The 15319-nt window shown below is 52.3% G+C and overlaps 1 protein-coding gene across 1 annotated transcript in view; it reads right to left on the reverse strand.

The window, feature by feature from the left end:
- The window catches only part of LOC134148996 (heparan sulfate glucosamine 3-O-sulfotransferase 3B1-like), a 28304-nt gene extending 14244 nt beyond the window's left edge, over positions 1–14060 (reverse strand). The window contains exon 1 of the mRNA XM_062591742.1: positions 13531–14060. Within this exon, the coding sequence (XP_062447726.1) occupies positions 13531–14060 (530 nt within the window). The remainder of the gene's footprint in view (positions 1–13530) is intronic.
- Positions 14061–15319: the final 1259 nt, after the last annotated feature.

Consider the following 15319-nt stretch of genomic DNA (forward strand, 5'->3'; position numbering starts at 1 on the left):
CCCATACTGTGACAAAGCACCAGAGCTGCATTTGTGTAGTCAATGCTGCATTAGCCAGCAGTTTCCCAGAAGGTTCCAGGGTGGCAGCCTGCAGAGATTATACAGATGTGGAGTTTTTACACCATAAACTTACAAATCAACTTCATGGTTAAGTACAGGTGCATCAGTGACTACTATGTTGCCCCTCTCTAACCACCAGCAGTGCCACCAAGGCACGCAAAGTGAGCTGCTTTCTCACCTACCAGGCAAGAGTGGAGATATGTGGGACACGCTTGCACTGACAGGTTGGCTGGCTCCATCAGAGGATTAATTCCCTCAGCAGGGGAGAGCAAGCTGCTCCTGTGATGCCCTCAGCTTCACAGCACAGGGATGCAGCCGGTGCTTCTGCACACCTTCCCTCCCCACCAGAGCAGCTACAACACTACATTTCACCTGTGCTAATTTTGCTGGAAGGGAGGGGAAAGAAAAAGAAATCCCCTACACCAGAGTCCTTACCTAGATGTTGCCCAAGTCAACAGCTGCCAAACAAAACAGAGCCAGCAAGATATGGGTAGGACCTTGGTTCCTCTGTTGCCCCGTCCATAAATCATCGCCATGCTGAGAGGTCTTTTGTGTTTCCCTCCCGCCCCCCTCCCCAAGCACATAAATTAACGCCCTAATCGGTGTGCCTGTACGGACAGGTAACAAGTCACCTAGATAACATGGCCTTTTGTTAGGCACCCGCGCAAGCGGCCCAAGGTTTGCACAGGGAGGGCCTTCTTCACCACCTTGACACACATTCCTCCTCCTCGAGCCCAGCCTTCCCATGCTGGGGCTTTACAGCTGCGATTAGACAAGTGCTCCCCGATAAGCCCTGGGTAGAAAGGAGCCCCACCTCGAGCGCTTCGGTTGGCAATCGGCCCTGGCATTTCAAGCGTCGGGGATTGCATTCAGCCGAGGCCAAGCTATCTTTCACTCGCCCAGCCCTTCCTCCTTTCTCCCTCCTCTTCCTCTCACAGTCATGCTCTGTAATTCCCAGTGAAAGCAATCCCCTCCTTTTCCCCACCAGAGAAGCAGACCCACCACTGGGGAGGCGGTATTAAACCATCATGCAAAGTTAGGAGCCCCATAAGGGTCTGTTGCTGAGGTGGCCACCTGAGAGCCCCACTCCTGCTCCTCTTCCTCACTGAGAGATAGCAAAGGAGGGAGGAGAGTTCATCTCCTCCCTTGCTGGATATGGCAAGGAGCAAAGTTTTTATCCGCACTCCTTTATTTTATGCCTCAGCACTTCCCCCCTCCCCCCCCCCCGCACAGAGAGCCCTGAAAGCATCTTCAGCTCGGCTGCTGAGCAGAAGCAGGTTTGCTGACCCACACAGAAGTGGCTCAGTCCCTCCACAGCAAGGCAGCTCCTGGCAGTGAGGTCAGGGCAGACTTGAAAAAAGGCTGAGATAGATACATATATATATATATATTTAAGATCTGAAGGTCTAATAATAGCTTTAAAAAGCCAAGCATGATCTCTAGGAACCCATCTTCTGCCTCTGAAGGGATACCATTGACTAAAGGTAAGCCAGCATCATTTCCTGAACAGCCGAATCTGAACAACGGAGTCCTCTGAATGACAGCTCAGAAAGTGGCTAGCTTCCTATTTTCAGCATCACCCCCCCCCAAAAAAAAATAACAACTTTTTTCTGTCCTTTTTGCTCACAGATATATATATATGCATATTCCTAGCACAGGTCTAAAGACACTGGCAGGTTTCTGCCAAATCCCAACTGTATTGCTCCAAATGGCTTTCCAGCAACATCCAAAGCAGACATCTAACTTTTTCACACCAGGCTTCCTCGAGTTTTAAAGATAATGAGATGCTCTCTATAACTGACAGAGCACAAGTAACCCAAGAGGTGGCCAAGACTTCCAGTGATGAACAAGCTGCCAGAAGAAGACCTGCTACGTGGGAAGGGACTGACCTGGCAAGCGCACCCTGCCCTTGCATGGCCCAGCTCTTGCTGTACCACAGGAAGCAGGTGAGCACAAGAATTAACATCAATAAAGTGCTTTGAGAACCTCACATGAAAGACTTAGAACTACCATGAAACCAGAATTTCTGCCTCAGTGCAGGATCTAGGCAGAGACGTTAGGGAGGGTTTGGCCCCCACGACTCGCCAGCTGGCTTTTCATTACCTTGACCAGCCAACAGGGTGGTTCAAGATTTTAAAATTGGTTTAGACTTTATTCCAGGCTGATCTATCTAATTCATTTACCCAGGTCTCCTGTCTCCTTCCTAGCATAAGCAGATATTCCTTGCTAAAGAAGGCTGGAGCCTCCTCTGGGTGCAAGGAAGAGGCCGTGCCGAGCAGGACACAAGCCTGCAGTAATCTGGAAACTGGCCTGGCCAGCATGGACCGTATGAGGATGAACTATATTTGCCACCTCATGGAACAAAAGGTCTAGCAAATTAATACACTGTTGATCCTCTCAGTACTGATCCCTAAATGCATTTTAATACAAATGGGATTGCTGTCTCGACCCATTCATTAATGGATTTGCGATTTACAGTCACAAAGAAGTGGCCAGTGCACTGGAAATTAAGGCAGCTCCATTGTAAACAGATCAGGTTAATAAGTGAGAACACATTTACCCAGATTAAGATTTTTTCCCCCTAACAACACCTATCAGACCACTGTGGCTTCCTTAGCCTCTCTCCACCCTTTTCACCCCCCAAACCAAACATCAAGAACAGAAAATAAACTTAAATTCCAGAAGAAAGGAATAGTGTACCAGGTCTGATTGATGAAAGCAAGCTATGGATTAGCCATGCTACTATATCCCAATGTTGGTACTCAGCTCCACAAGGTTGCCAAATTAAGGACAGAGCAGGAGGAAACAAAAACAGTCTTGAGAAAGAGTGAAATTCCCAGCAAGGGAGTGAGACAGGCACCAATTAAAGACACATGAAGGAGCAGGTCTGTCCACAAAGTTCCCTTCTCCTCCAGTCATTACATGGGATCATGACTTGGTCATAAAGTCAGCTAAATGCAGTCAAGAGCTCTTTAAAGAGCAGACCCAGCTAGTGAAGATGCACTGCTGTAGGTACAACAGATGCAAAGCACTGCTTCTAATTAAAAAGGTATTCATGTAATTAGAGACTTTACATCGCCATACCAATGACTTGATCTAGCCCAGCACACTCGCTCAGGCTGTATTTAAGAGGGCTCCTCATGCCTGCCTTTTGTTTCTGACTACCTGGGTCATCTTTCCTTTAACCGTGCCCACTTCTCCACTAGGCTGTAACCCATCCTGGTGGCTGGGACAAGTAGGTCCATGGCCACACTGAGAAGCAGAAAGAACCTTGTGGAGTTGAATCAAGTAGGCCAAACTCTGACAGTTTTCTGTCACAAGTAGGTCCATCTTGCTAACCAGCTCCTGGCCATGCTGCGAAATGGGCACACAAACCAGCACAGTCCCCCCTTGCGGAGAGCTCATATTCCTTCCAAAGCCTACTACAGGGACAAATCATCCCGTCGTCCCTCAAGCCCCTCTACATAAAGAGCACAGTGGGCTGTGTGCTGAGGCCTTGGAGCACAACCCAAGTGAAATGACTTTTCCCTGAACACCGAGGAGCCTGAATAAGAGCTATTGTTATTCAGATGAAACCAAGTGTCAGATTAACAAATCAATGGGCATAAGAGATATAAAATGGGTTACCATTGAAGCCTTTCAAATGCCCAAACATATGGATGAACCAAATGTGAATTGTAATTGACTCACCCACACCTTTGATCTCTATACTCTTGGGTTCCCAAAGAGACAGCCACGTCCCCCTCCGCTGGTGCTGAACTGATTGGGGCCTCCATTGAGAGCCCTCACAAAGCCTATTCTCTCTGCTTCCATCTCCTGGATGTAGACATATCCTGGCATTCAGCAACTCAGACAAGCCAGCTCCCGTCTTAGAGAGGGTGACGGAGCAGAAGAACTCGACTTGAGTGACCCCACGCGACTTCTCACCTGGGAGCCCCACGATCCCAGGGCACTCTCCCCACCAGCCCGTGCCATCCTCAGCCTCTCCTGCATGGCCTTCTGCACGCGGCTCCCCTTGGAGAGGCACTCAGAGGTGCAATACAGTCACTGGAAAGCAAGTCTGTGCAGCAAGTGTGCACTCCCCAACTGCTCCCCAGAGCCGGCGGCAGGGTTTGTTAGATTTTCCAAAAGTTTCACTGTACATAACCAAGAACCAGACATTGCCAGAGGGGGTGTGGAGACCGCAAGCACTTGAGCGCACTGCAAAGCCCAGACTGACATGGACACGCTGGAAGGTGCTTTGCTCTTCTGCAGCAGCCTCAACATCAGACAGCTTGTATTACCTTTGCTTGCACAGAAGAGACAGCTGATTCTTCTCCTGTGCTGTTACTGTAGGTACATTAGAAGTAACTTGAAGTTTAAACCAAACCTGAACCCCCAATTCTTACTTTAGGGGTTTGCAAAGGGTGAGCTTTAACCAGTTTTGGGTAGCTTTGAGAGTGTCAAAATGAAGCATTGTTTTTGATACTATAGACACCTGACAACTCTGCAGAGTCACACAGCAAGTATTTGTTTGGCTTTTTGTGCCTCATTACAATCTCAAAGTTCACTGTCGATCTTCCAGGAAACTCGGCCCTGCTTCTTTTTCCATCCCCAGTTCCACCTGCACAGATGGCTTTTATGTTTTTTTTAACCCACACTGAAATTTTCCCACCACCTAGGTATCAAACAAAAATTAAGAAGCTCAGTTCTTGCTACACCGAGTCTGCCAGCACTGGGCATCTCAAAACTCCTGTAACTGAAGGTGAATCCCTGGTAGTTTCCCAGCATTAGGTACTGGATCCCAGGGGAAGCGATTCCCAGCTGGGAACGCTGCATGTGCCCCTTCCTCCACTGCGGCTGGAGGAAAATGGGGTCTGATGGGGGAACCATGATAACCCTTCCTGGGACAGCTGAATGTGCAACAACCACAGAGCTGACCTGCAGAGGACGGGAGGAAGGAAAGGAACCCGGGGAGAGGGAGAAAACTCACAGGCTCTTAATCTGCTTTAGGACCGCCTGAGCTTGCTGTTTATATATAGCTTAATTAATTATTACACTGCATTTAGCAGTGTGACCTTGAAATTGTCTCTGGGGGGAGCCAATAGCCCCAGCATAGGACCGGCAGCCTGCCAAGGAGCCGGTGCGCGCAGCAGCTCCGGGATGCCCCAGCAAGCAGCAACAGCCCGACTCCAGGAGTGCACACGGGCGCTGAAGCAATTCCCCGAGCGCCCTCGTTCAGCCCCTCTGCTGTGCCGAGCCGGAGCCCCATCCGTACCAAGGCCCCCGGGTCCCTTCAGTGGCTGCTTTTCATCCTTGCACGCGCACGCTAGTCACCGTCTGCATGCAAACGCCGCTCGCGTCCAAGGGCTGCGGCGCACCTGCGATTTACTCCAGCACCCTTTAGTTTGGCTTCAAGTCCGACCCATCTTTAAAATAAATAAATAAATAAACTGAAGGTATTCCAACACTGCAGGTCTTGCCAGGTTTTAAACAAATATTTAATAGCTAAATGAAGCAGCAAAAAATTTTATTAATAAAACTCCGAGGTTTCATCCTCCCCCTAGTGACCAGAAAATTGCTGCACCAAGTCACCAGCGTCTTTCCAGGCTCATGCCACTAACTGCAACCACACAGACCTTCGTGCAAGATGACAAAAAAAAACCCAAAATATTAAGGCAATTTAATGTCAGCATAACGTCAGTCCTCTCAGTTCTTCTGTGCTCAATCGCTTTCACCCTCTCAGCAGTTTCCAAAAGATTTCCCAAGCCGTCATACACTGCACTTCTGTACTTGGTACAGTTTTATATTTTAAGACAAGTTTATAGTCAATACTTGAGACAGGCAGCTAGTTGCAAGCTAAGGGGTTTAACATAACACTTTTTCCTAGCTGCTTTATCAAACTTCATCAGTGCTATGGATTTCGCCAAAGAGGATGCGCATGCTTCTGGGGAAACATTTCCTAAAGTCAGTCGTGCACCGAGGGCCTGATCCTGTAGCCCTCACTCAGGCAGGGCTTAGGACTTCATGAAACAGAGCCAGAAATTCAGGCACAGATACAGTTACTGAAAAACAGCAGCTTACTGCCCAGGCCACCAGCGTGCTATTGAAGACACGTCTCTTCACTAGAGCCAACTTCACGCATGAGAAGTACAATTGTGAGAGAATCAGTGTTTTAACTCCAGCTGTGCTTGGTCTTGCTGGTCACAGGACCACAGTTACAGCAATGCAGGATTTGGTTCCATATTCATGTTCAGCATGAGATGAATAAAATATATACATCCATCTATAATATTATGAGAATGCATATAAAATACACACACACACACACACACACACACACACACACACACATATATATGCACAATTCTCACTTGCTTCTGGCCTGACTACTAAGCTGCCAGGATTCACACCAGAGGGAACAAACCATGCCAATTCAGAGGAGAGGTTACAACTCATCATTTTTCTAATAAACTAGACTCCACTTGGGTGGATTTTCAGAAGTGCGCTGCAGTACAAGCTGAGCAGAGCAGCCAGATTATAACTCTGATCTTACGGATTTTACCTGCGCAAGGCTTGCAAGAAGGCACTGGGCTGCCCTTAGCAGTGAGGACTACTCCTCTGAGCAAGGGGGAGCAGATCTGACCTCCTCTAATGCTGCTGTACAAAGTTACATGCAGACAAAGGTTAGCATTGGATGGCTGCAAAATACAGTCTGGGTCAGACCCTCAGCTGCCATAAAGTGATATAACTCCCTCGAAACTGGTGTTAATTTGCCCGGGCCCTCAATAAAGACCTTCTCTTCTCTATCTCTTTTCTGTAGAGAGAAAATAAAATAGATTTTGAGCACCACCACTGAGGAGGTTCAAGCGGACAGAAAGGATTTAAAAAAACTATAGTGAAACATGATGTTGCTTTTCTTCAAACAACATTCTCTCCTCCCCTGCTACCATGTAACAGGGCACTGCCACGCTCAGGGATTTCAATAGAAGAAAACAAAAAAATCATGAATTAGCCATTTCCTTGAAATGAGCGTGAGGTCTTCTGCTCGTAGCACGTCTAAATGTATTTTCCTCTTACATTCCTATCAGTATCATCAAGATCCTCAACCGCCTAAGTCTGAGCCTCCCTGAGTGACTCCAGACTCCAGTGACATTGGAGCACAAGTGCCTGCAGACCATGGAGGGCAGATTTTGCAAGGCCACGGCTAAGGAAGGCAGTGCACAGCATCCCTGCACTGCCCATTCCTCACCCCAAACATCCCGTTTCCACCAGCACATGACAATGCCAGGTACGAAACCACCGTCATCGACTTCATCGACCACCTCCACCTTCAGAACTAATACCATGAGCAAAATCATCACCAAGAGTGTTTGAAGCCCAACACGGCATCAGAAGAGATGATCTGCTTCCCCTAACATCTATGAACAAACTAAGATTGACTGTGTATCACCAAATCTGAGCAGCTCCTGCAGTCCTCAAAGATGCTCCTACAGCTCTGAGACAGCCTTCTGCAGACATTACTCTGCTAACAACCTTCCTTGCCTCCACCTGCCCAGACCTCAGCTCACCGCCTTCAAGACTCATCTCTAGGCAACTCACAACAACCTTTAGACCAACTGGAGACCAGGAGATGGCAGGGGATAGGACATCATTAATATCATAATCATAGGAGCTCCCTAACAGCAGTTAGATTGTCAGTAAATCATTGCCCTAAATTAACCTCACATTCGTTTTGAGAGTGCTGATAATCAATACGCTTCATCATCAGGTGCCTCATTAGGAAAGTCAAGAGGAGGTCCACCCATTCTGTTGCCTTTTGGCTGCTGTCGGCAAGGTCCGATGAGCAGAGCCGCGTTAAAAAGCCCATGGTTTTTCGAGTAAGCTAGTTAAGAGAAACATTGGGAGCTGCTGCAAGACCTGAAAATGTAACGGCATGGGCCAGCACCGATGCAGTCATTAGCAGCACAGCACTTAGCCATTCCCCCAAAGAACCGAGAGGCCTCTCCTGCTGTCACTCCTCACCCACTATGTGGTGAGGACAGGTAGCAGCAGATAGCCCCCTGACCCCCTAATTATACTGCTGAAACAACGCTCCTGGCTATTCGTTGTGCTTTGAGCCCCTATGTTAACTGTCCTTCATGGTTCCTGCCTATTAATTATCCCCTTAACCCACTAATCATCTATATTCACACCACCACGAGAGGTCAACATGCATGCTGAAAGATCGTTGGCCTCCTTCCTACATGGGATGGATTAACAGCACCAAATTCAAGCTCCAGCAAGGTCTGACAGCAAAACGTATTCAGTATTGGGCCAGATCAGAAAGACAGCTCAAGAATGTGTCCGTTTACGTAGAATTTTAATAGAGACTGCCTCTGGGGCTTGCTGGATCTGCTTGAAAGCACGGCGTTCCCAGAGAGAGCCTTGAGGTATCCAGAGCACAGCGTGTTACAGAGCACTGCCCTTGCCCACTTTAAAAGAAAAGAAAAAAAAGGGGGGGGAAAAAGGAAGAAAAAAAATCCCCAAACCCAGAGTCGAGCCCGTGGGTTTTTCTTCCCATGGGTTTTATGCCAAGAAGGATTCCGCGTTCCCCTGCCCGCTGCAGAGCATCGCGCTAATCCCATTAGCGAGGCAGAGCCACCGCCCAGGTTCCCCCCCAATGCCTGGTCAACTCGGAAAGGCTCAGCGGCTCAACAGGTGAGGCCGTGAAACCCGAGCACGGCAGACGGCGTCGCCCCCCGCCCCCAGCGCCACGCTGGGAAGGACTCGTCCCGCGTGCCGTATCGGGCAGCGTGCCGCCACCGGAGCGGCGCGCCGAAACCCCAGCGACACAAATAATCTTTGCCATCTGTTTGAACAGCTCAACCCTCCTCAGATCCGAAGGCATGAGCCCACGCAAACACAAGGGCCTTGCTGACGGATGACGGCAGCCCAAACCGCCTTTCCGCGGGCTGCCAGCTTCGGAGCTTTGCAGGGCGACGGAGGCGATGCCGCCCGGGCGGGCAGCGCCGAGCCCGCTCCAGCGGGCGCAAGCACGCCCACATCCGGGGTGACCGCTGAAAGCCCCCGCTTGCTCAAGGACAGCGCAATGCAAAGCGTGGGTCGATTTTTTGTTGATTTTTTTTTTTTAATTGAGGAAAGAAACATTGCCATTGGCCAAGCCGTGCTGGAGAGCAGACCCGTATTTCGGGACGTGCTCGTTGCAGTTAAATGCAACCCACGGGAACCTGCGGAAGGCACCGGTCCACACGCAGATACGGCCCTTTGCGTGCAAAGTCCGGCTGGGAGGTTCCTGAACCTCCCCAGCCCAGCGAACCTTGCGAAACCCAAAGGAGATGTCCCACTCGGTTTTGCAAGCCGTCGAGCAGACCAGCCGACCGTGCAGGCCAAACCCTGTCCGGCACACGATTTGCAGTTTTCCTTTTAATGGCAACAGTTGTATCCTTGCCCGGCCCCCAGTCAAGTGGCTGTGAGCGTGGAGCAGCTCCACTCACCCCCTCCCATGCTCCTTAGGGCAAAAAAAGAGGTTCCCAGGGTTAAAAAAAAAAAACAACCAAAAAAACAAACCAAAAAACAAACAAACAAAAGAACAAACGAGACGGGAGCTGAGGAAGTTTCTCCAGGTTTGGGAATTCCCATGAGGTGGCACTTTGCACGTGAAGGTCCCAAGCCTCATCAAGGGCAGTGGGAGAGCCCAGGGAACGTAAATTTGAAGGGATTTATTGCACGCTGCCAGACTGCCGGGCCCGATCGCGCTGAGCCGGCCAGCCCACGGATACCAGCGAGGAGGAGGAAGGCATGCAGCGTGGCACTAGAGGAAAGGATGAAGCCTTTAAACATTACCCCCACCAAAAAAAAAAAAATAAATAAAAGGAAAAAAAAAAGGAAAAAAAAAAGGGAAAAAGCTATCCCGCCTGGGTTTCCACAGACTAAGGAGCTCGGGATAGCTCTGCTGTGGAGATTGCAGCAGGCATCTCCACGGCCCGGGCTTTCCTAGCAGAGGGCTACAAACTGGCAATATAAATCACTGATGTTCAGCGGGATGGGGCAGGCGCAGCCCGCGGCAGGAGGGCCCGGGCACTGCCGCCCACCGGGCCTGAAACGAGATTAAAAACAAATAAATAAAAAAAGAAGAAAAAGCAAAACCCTAACTGTAATTATTCATCCTTTTTTTTCCTTTCCTCACATTCATTGCAAGACAAAAGGTTTCCAGGTTCCTAGTTTCATTTAAAAATGGGTCATTGCTGCAAGAAATAAGAAGTAATAGCCAAAGCAACTGGGGCTTGCAAGAAGTCGTTTTTCCCACCATCGCTGCCTCATCTTGTACAGCAAAAAAAAAAAGCAAAAAAAAAAGCCTCAGTATCAGACTGCAAGGCCGCCCGCTGCAGAGGGGCAACTTATTTATTATCCAAAAATTCCACGCACTACTTATAATTAGTTTGCAGTAGCGCCTGGATCTCATTTCTCTTCTGTCATGGTAAATATTTTCCCTTGAAGCAGATAACATGCTGCACTCATTATTGGGGTGGGGGGGGGGGAAAACATTTTTACTGGAGTTATTTCCATTAGCTCTCCAACTATCTCGCTACCAAAAATCCATTTGATTTTTCCCCTTTTCCCAACGCTGTTTAGGAAAAGGGGTCGGCACCATTGGATATTGTTTTGCCGGCCGCGCAAAAGAGAAACACCTTTCGTTTCGCTCCAACTCTGCCACCAAGCAGAAAATGAAGCAAGAAAAAAAAAAAGTTTGCACAGCCTCCTTCAAAAGTTTTTTTTTTCATTTAGCCATATGTGAAAACTTCAGGCACAGACCAGTCGCTATATAAATATGATTAATTACAAATACTACTGAATAGACACTTTCGTCAAGCTAAAGGAGCAAACTTCTGATGCCATTTGCATCTCGGGAACGGGCAGAAACATTAAATACATCGTTGTAAGGCAGGGACAATTTAAAAAAAAATAATAACAGCAACCAAACAGAAACTCTTTAACAGATATGGCCAGATTTGGTCAGAAGCCAGCCAAATAAAACATCCCTCAAATGAGGCAAGGGTCAAAACTTGCATCGTCCCCCTTTAAAAGGCAGGCAACCGGATTTAAAGTGTAACGACTGGGTGCTGAGGGCACAAGTTAACTGCCCCGATTCCAAAGTTCAGCTGGTCAATTTGCGCAAAAGCGCCTGAAAAAACAAAAGACGAGCGTCGCCCAGCTAAACGCCCGGCTACTGGCACAGCAGATATTTTACAGCATTTTTAATCTGATTTTATTGGGCCATTAACAAGAAAATACAAACGCTTATCCTTATTGACGTTACGATAATAAATAAAAACCTCATTGGGGCTTGTGGAAATAGCCTGGTCCCGAGAAGCGCCGCGGAGCCAAGATTCATTGAAGTCGGTGGGAGTTTCGAGCCATATAGTATCTGATTTCTACCACCGAAATTGCTGCATCTAATTCAAACTGATTAAACTGGTTAAAAATGCTGCAAAATGACCCAACAACTTGCCTGCTGATTTCAGCAAGTACTCTCCCCCTAATATATTCTGCATTATTTATTCTTCTTCCCTCCTAACTCTCCTCCCTGCCCCAAAATCGATTTGGGTCCCAATCCTGCGGATAGACAATATGCTCCAAACCTCCAGGCAACTTCGTATCCGAGTGACTTCGAGACTTTTAGCATCACTTAAATGTGATGCTTGAGAGTTTCCCCAATGAAGAGGAGTCACATTTAAGCCAAAAAAAAAAAAAAAAAAAAAAAAACTTGCCTGGATACTCTTTAATATGTAACCCCGTGTAACAGGGATAGGGCCCGTGCTTCTAAAAATTCAGCAGTTCCTAAGGTGAAACTGTTTCAAAACTTATGGGCAACCTGGGAGCCAGCGTCTCCAAATTTTAAAATAATATGTTTCCTTTAAATATTGATTTTTCCCCACTGCATCTGGGATAACAGATTAATGTAATCATAAGCATTATTCTCTCCTTCGCCCCTTCTACCTCTTACTTGTAAAAGATTAATCAACCATTTTATGGTCTAATTTAGGTACCTAATTAAAAACAGAGTTCAACACATACAACACCATTTTTCTAATAAATCTTGACAGGTCTTCTGCTTTGTAATACTCCAGTTCTCCTTTCAAAATGCTAGATGCATATTTTTTAAAAAAAACAAACTGCACTGATAAAGATTTTGTCCTGGTCACCCTGGGACGACAGGCTGCACACTTCACTGAAATGCTACAATTGCATAAAACGAAAGTGCTTTCAAAGAGACTCCTTCTAGCCAGATCTTATCCTGCCTTCACTTCACTAACTGCTGTGGGATAGCAGCATAAAAAAATGAATAAAACAAATAAAAAGACTTAATCCTAACAGCACTTGGAGGGTGGGAGTTTTTCAGACTGCAAAGCCACTAAAATCCAGAACTTCGCAGCTACCACCTCGCTTCCAAGTTTCAACTTTCAGACCTGCCTTATATTCCTGCAAACATTCAGCACAAAGACGTATTAAGAAGATTTGTGATAACGGAACCTGAGCGACCCAAGCACCAGATGCAACCCAAAGTCAGCGGCAGGGTGGCTGCGCGCGCAGGGCGAAGGACCACCGACCGGACATCTTCTGCCCACCCTGGGTCCCCTTCAACCCCAGCCGTGGGCAAACGAGGTGGCGGGGGCCGGGGAGCCCCGGGCTGCTCCCCGCTGAGTTACCTACCCATCCCCGTGCCTGCAGGAGGACCAAGTTTTTGATCCTTAACGCAGACATGCCGCACGCCAGTCCCGATCTCTAATGTTACTACTGTGCTTGGGGTACTGGTGGGAAATCAAAATCTGCCTTTGCTGAGAGCACTGTACTCTACGGCACTGGTTCAGTATCCAACTGATACTTAAAGCATGCCAGCCATGCCATAACGACACGCCGGCTAGTGAAAGTTAAAGGAACGTCTATGTTAAAAACCTGCAGAAGCTCCGGGAGCAGAACAAAATAAGAGTGCTCAGAAAATTAATATTTAACTGTCAATTTAAAGATTAAATGCAGTTTACCTAATTTAAAGTCTACAAACGGCTAGCTGCCGCCTGCATTAACGGGGACAGCGAATCCGGCGCAGGGAGAAGTAAGATTTTCGCTGGTGGGTTTTATTCTATTTTGTTTTGTTTTGTTTTGTTTTCTCTAGCGGCTCGTTCAGATCATTTAAATTTAGCCTCGGGAGCTCCTTCGACCTGCTCGAAAGCGGCGACCGCGGGGCAGCGCGGAGCCGTCTCATCCCCGTCGAGCAGGGGCCGCCCGCTCCCCCCTTCCCTCCCCAAAGCGAAGCGCTCCGCGGCGGCGACACCCGGCCCCGGGCCGGGGCAGAGCCCGACGGCCCCGTCCCGCCGACGGCTGCCCCGCCGGGGCGCACGGGACGGAGCCGCCCGCCTTCCCCGCGGTCGCCGCGGCCGTCGGGTGTCCGCGTCGCGGCTCCGGGACGAGCAGGGGGGCAGGGAGCGGTACCTGTACCAGGCGAGGCCCCGCTCGTAGTTGCGGTCGAAGAAGTGGGGCTCGGCGCCCACGGCGCGGACGTCGGGGTGCACCCGCAGGAACTCCAGCAGCGCCCGCGTCCCCCCCTTCTTCACGCCGATGATGATGGCCTGCGGCAGCCGCTTGGTGCCGGAGCCGTTGAAGAAGCTGGAGATGGGGCTGGCGGCGTCGGGCGCTGCCCGCTGCTCCTCCAGGCTGCTCTCCTCGGCCGGCTCGGGCGCGGCGGCGGCCGCCGGGCTCCCCGGAGGGGCGCGCAGCAGCAGCGCGGGCAGGCGCGGGGCGGCGGCGCGGAGCGGCGCGGGGGAGCCGCGGGGCGGCGCGGGGGAGCCGCGGGGCGCCAGCCCGGGCAGGGCGGCGCAGGAGCCGGCGCACGAGTAGAACATGTAGAGCCAGAGGAAGAGCATGATGAAGAGCAGCAGCAGCCTCCGCCTCAGCGGCAGCAGCGGCGGCGGCGGCGGGAGCGCGCCGGGCACATCGAGGCAGCGGTTCAGGCGCTGCCCCATGTGCCCGCGGGCGCGCCGCGCTGCATGGCTGGAGCTGCCCGCCCGGCACGGCACGGCACGGCACGGCCGCCCCGCTGCACGCGGGGATGCTGCATGGGGCAGCGGCGGCAGGCGGACGGGGCGCAGCCTCAGCGCGGCCCCATGGCGAGCGGCCGCGCTGCGCTCCCGGCACGCCCGCCCGCCCGCCCCCTCGGCGCCGCGGCCGCCGCCCGCCCCAGCGCCGCTCTCGCCGCCGCCGCCGCGGGCAGCGCAGGCAAAGGCAGGGGCGGGGAGCGGGGCCGGCGCGGCCCCCCCGGCCGGGCCCGCCCCGCCCCGCCCCGCCCGCGCGCTGCCGGCGCAGCAGCCAACGGGCGGCGCGGGCGGCCCGCGGGGGCGGGGCGGCGGCCGCGGCCCGCGGCACTCATTGGCCGCGGAGCCGGCGCGGCGCCCGGGGGCCCCGTCGGCGCCGCCCCGCCCCGCCCGGCCCTGCGCGGGGGCCGCGCGCCCCTCCCGGGCGGCGCCGCTGCACCGCACCGCGCCGCCCCCCCCACCCCGGGCGCCGTCGGGGCCGCGCGCTGCTCCCGGCCCGGTGCGCGCAGACGGGCGGCGGCGGCCGCCGCTCCGCCGCTCCCTTCCCCGTCCCGCTGCCGCCGGCCGCTCCCCCGCCGTGGCCGGGCCCGAGCGCGTCGCCGCGGGCCCCGTCCAGCCGCTCCCGGCGCCCCGTAGCAGCCGTGCGGCGCCCGGGCTGCGGCTCAGCCGGGGCGGGGAGGGAGAAGCGTTTTTAGGGCAAACAGCGGTTGCCGGTTCCCACGCACGACACCCCGCGGCAGCGGCTCCCCGGGGCTAGTACAGAGCGGGGCCGTGGCGGGAGCAGGTTCCTGCCTGCCGCCCCGCCAGCAAGAGCAGCCGGGGGAGCGGCGAGGGCTGCCCGCGCCCTGTCGGGGGCGGCAGCGTGCCGGGGCACGATGCTCCGCGGCCCCCGGGGGCCGGTTCGAGCCGGGGGAGCCGCGGCGGGCCCCACTCGGCAGCTCCGCACGCGGTGCAGCACGGCCCGGCCCGCTGCAGCACGGCCCAACTCGGTGCAGCCCCCCAGCGCCGCCCGCCGTCGGAGCGGCCGTGCAGATGTGCACTGAGGGCGCACACAGCCCTGTGCGTGCGTGTGTGTGTGGCCAGCCGGTGTGCGTGGTGCTAGTGCAAAGCTCTGTCCTGGAGGGAGCGTGCCAGCCTGGCCTACCTGTCCCCCTCCAAGCTCGGAACAGCATCCACTCCGTGGGGCCGGA

This window comes from Rhea pennata, chromosome 19 (assembly GCF_028389875.1).
Source record: "Rhea pennata isolate bPtePen1 chromosome 19, bPtePen1.pri, whole genome shotgun sequence".
Lineage (NCBI taxonomy): Eukaryota > Metazoa > Chordata > Aves > Rheiformes > Rheidae > Rhea > Rhea pennata.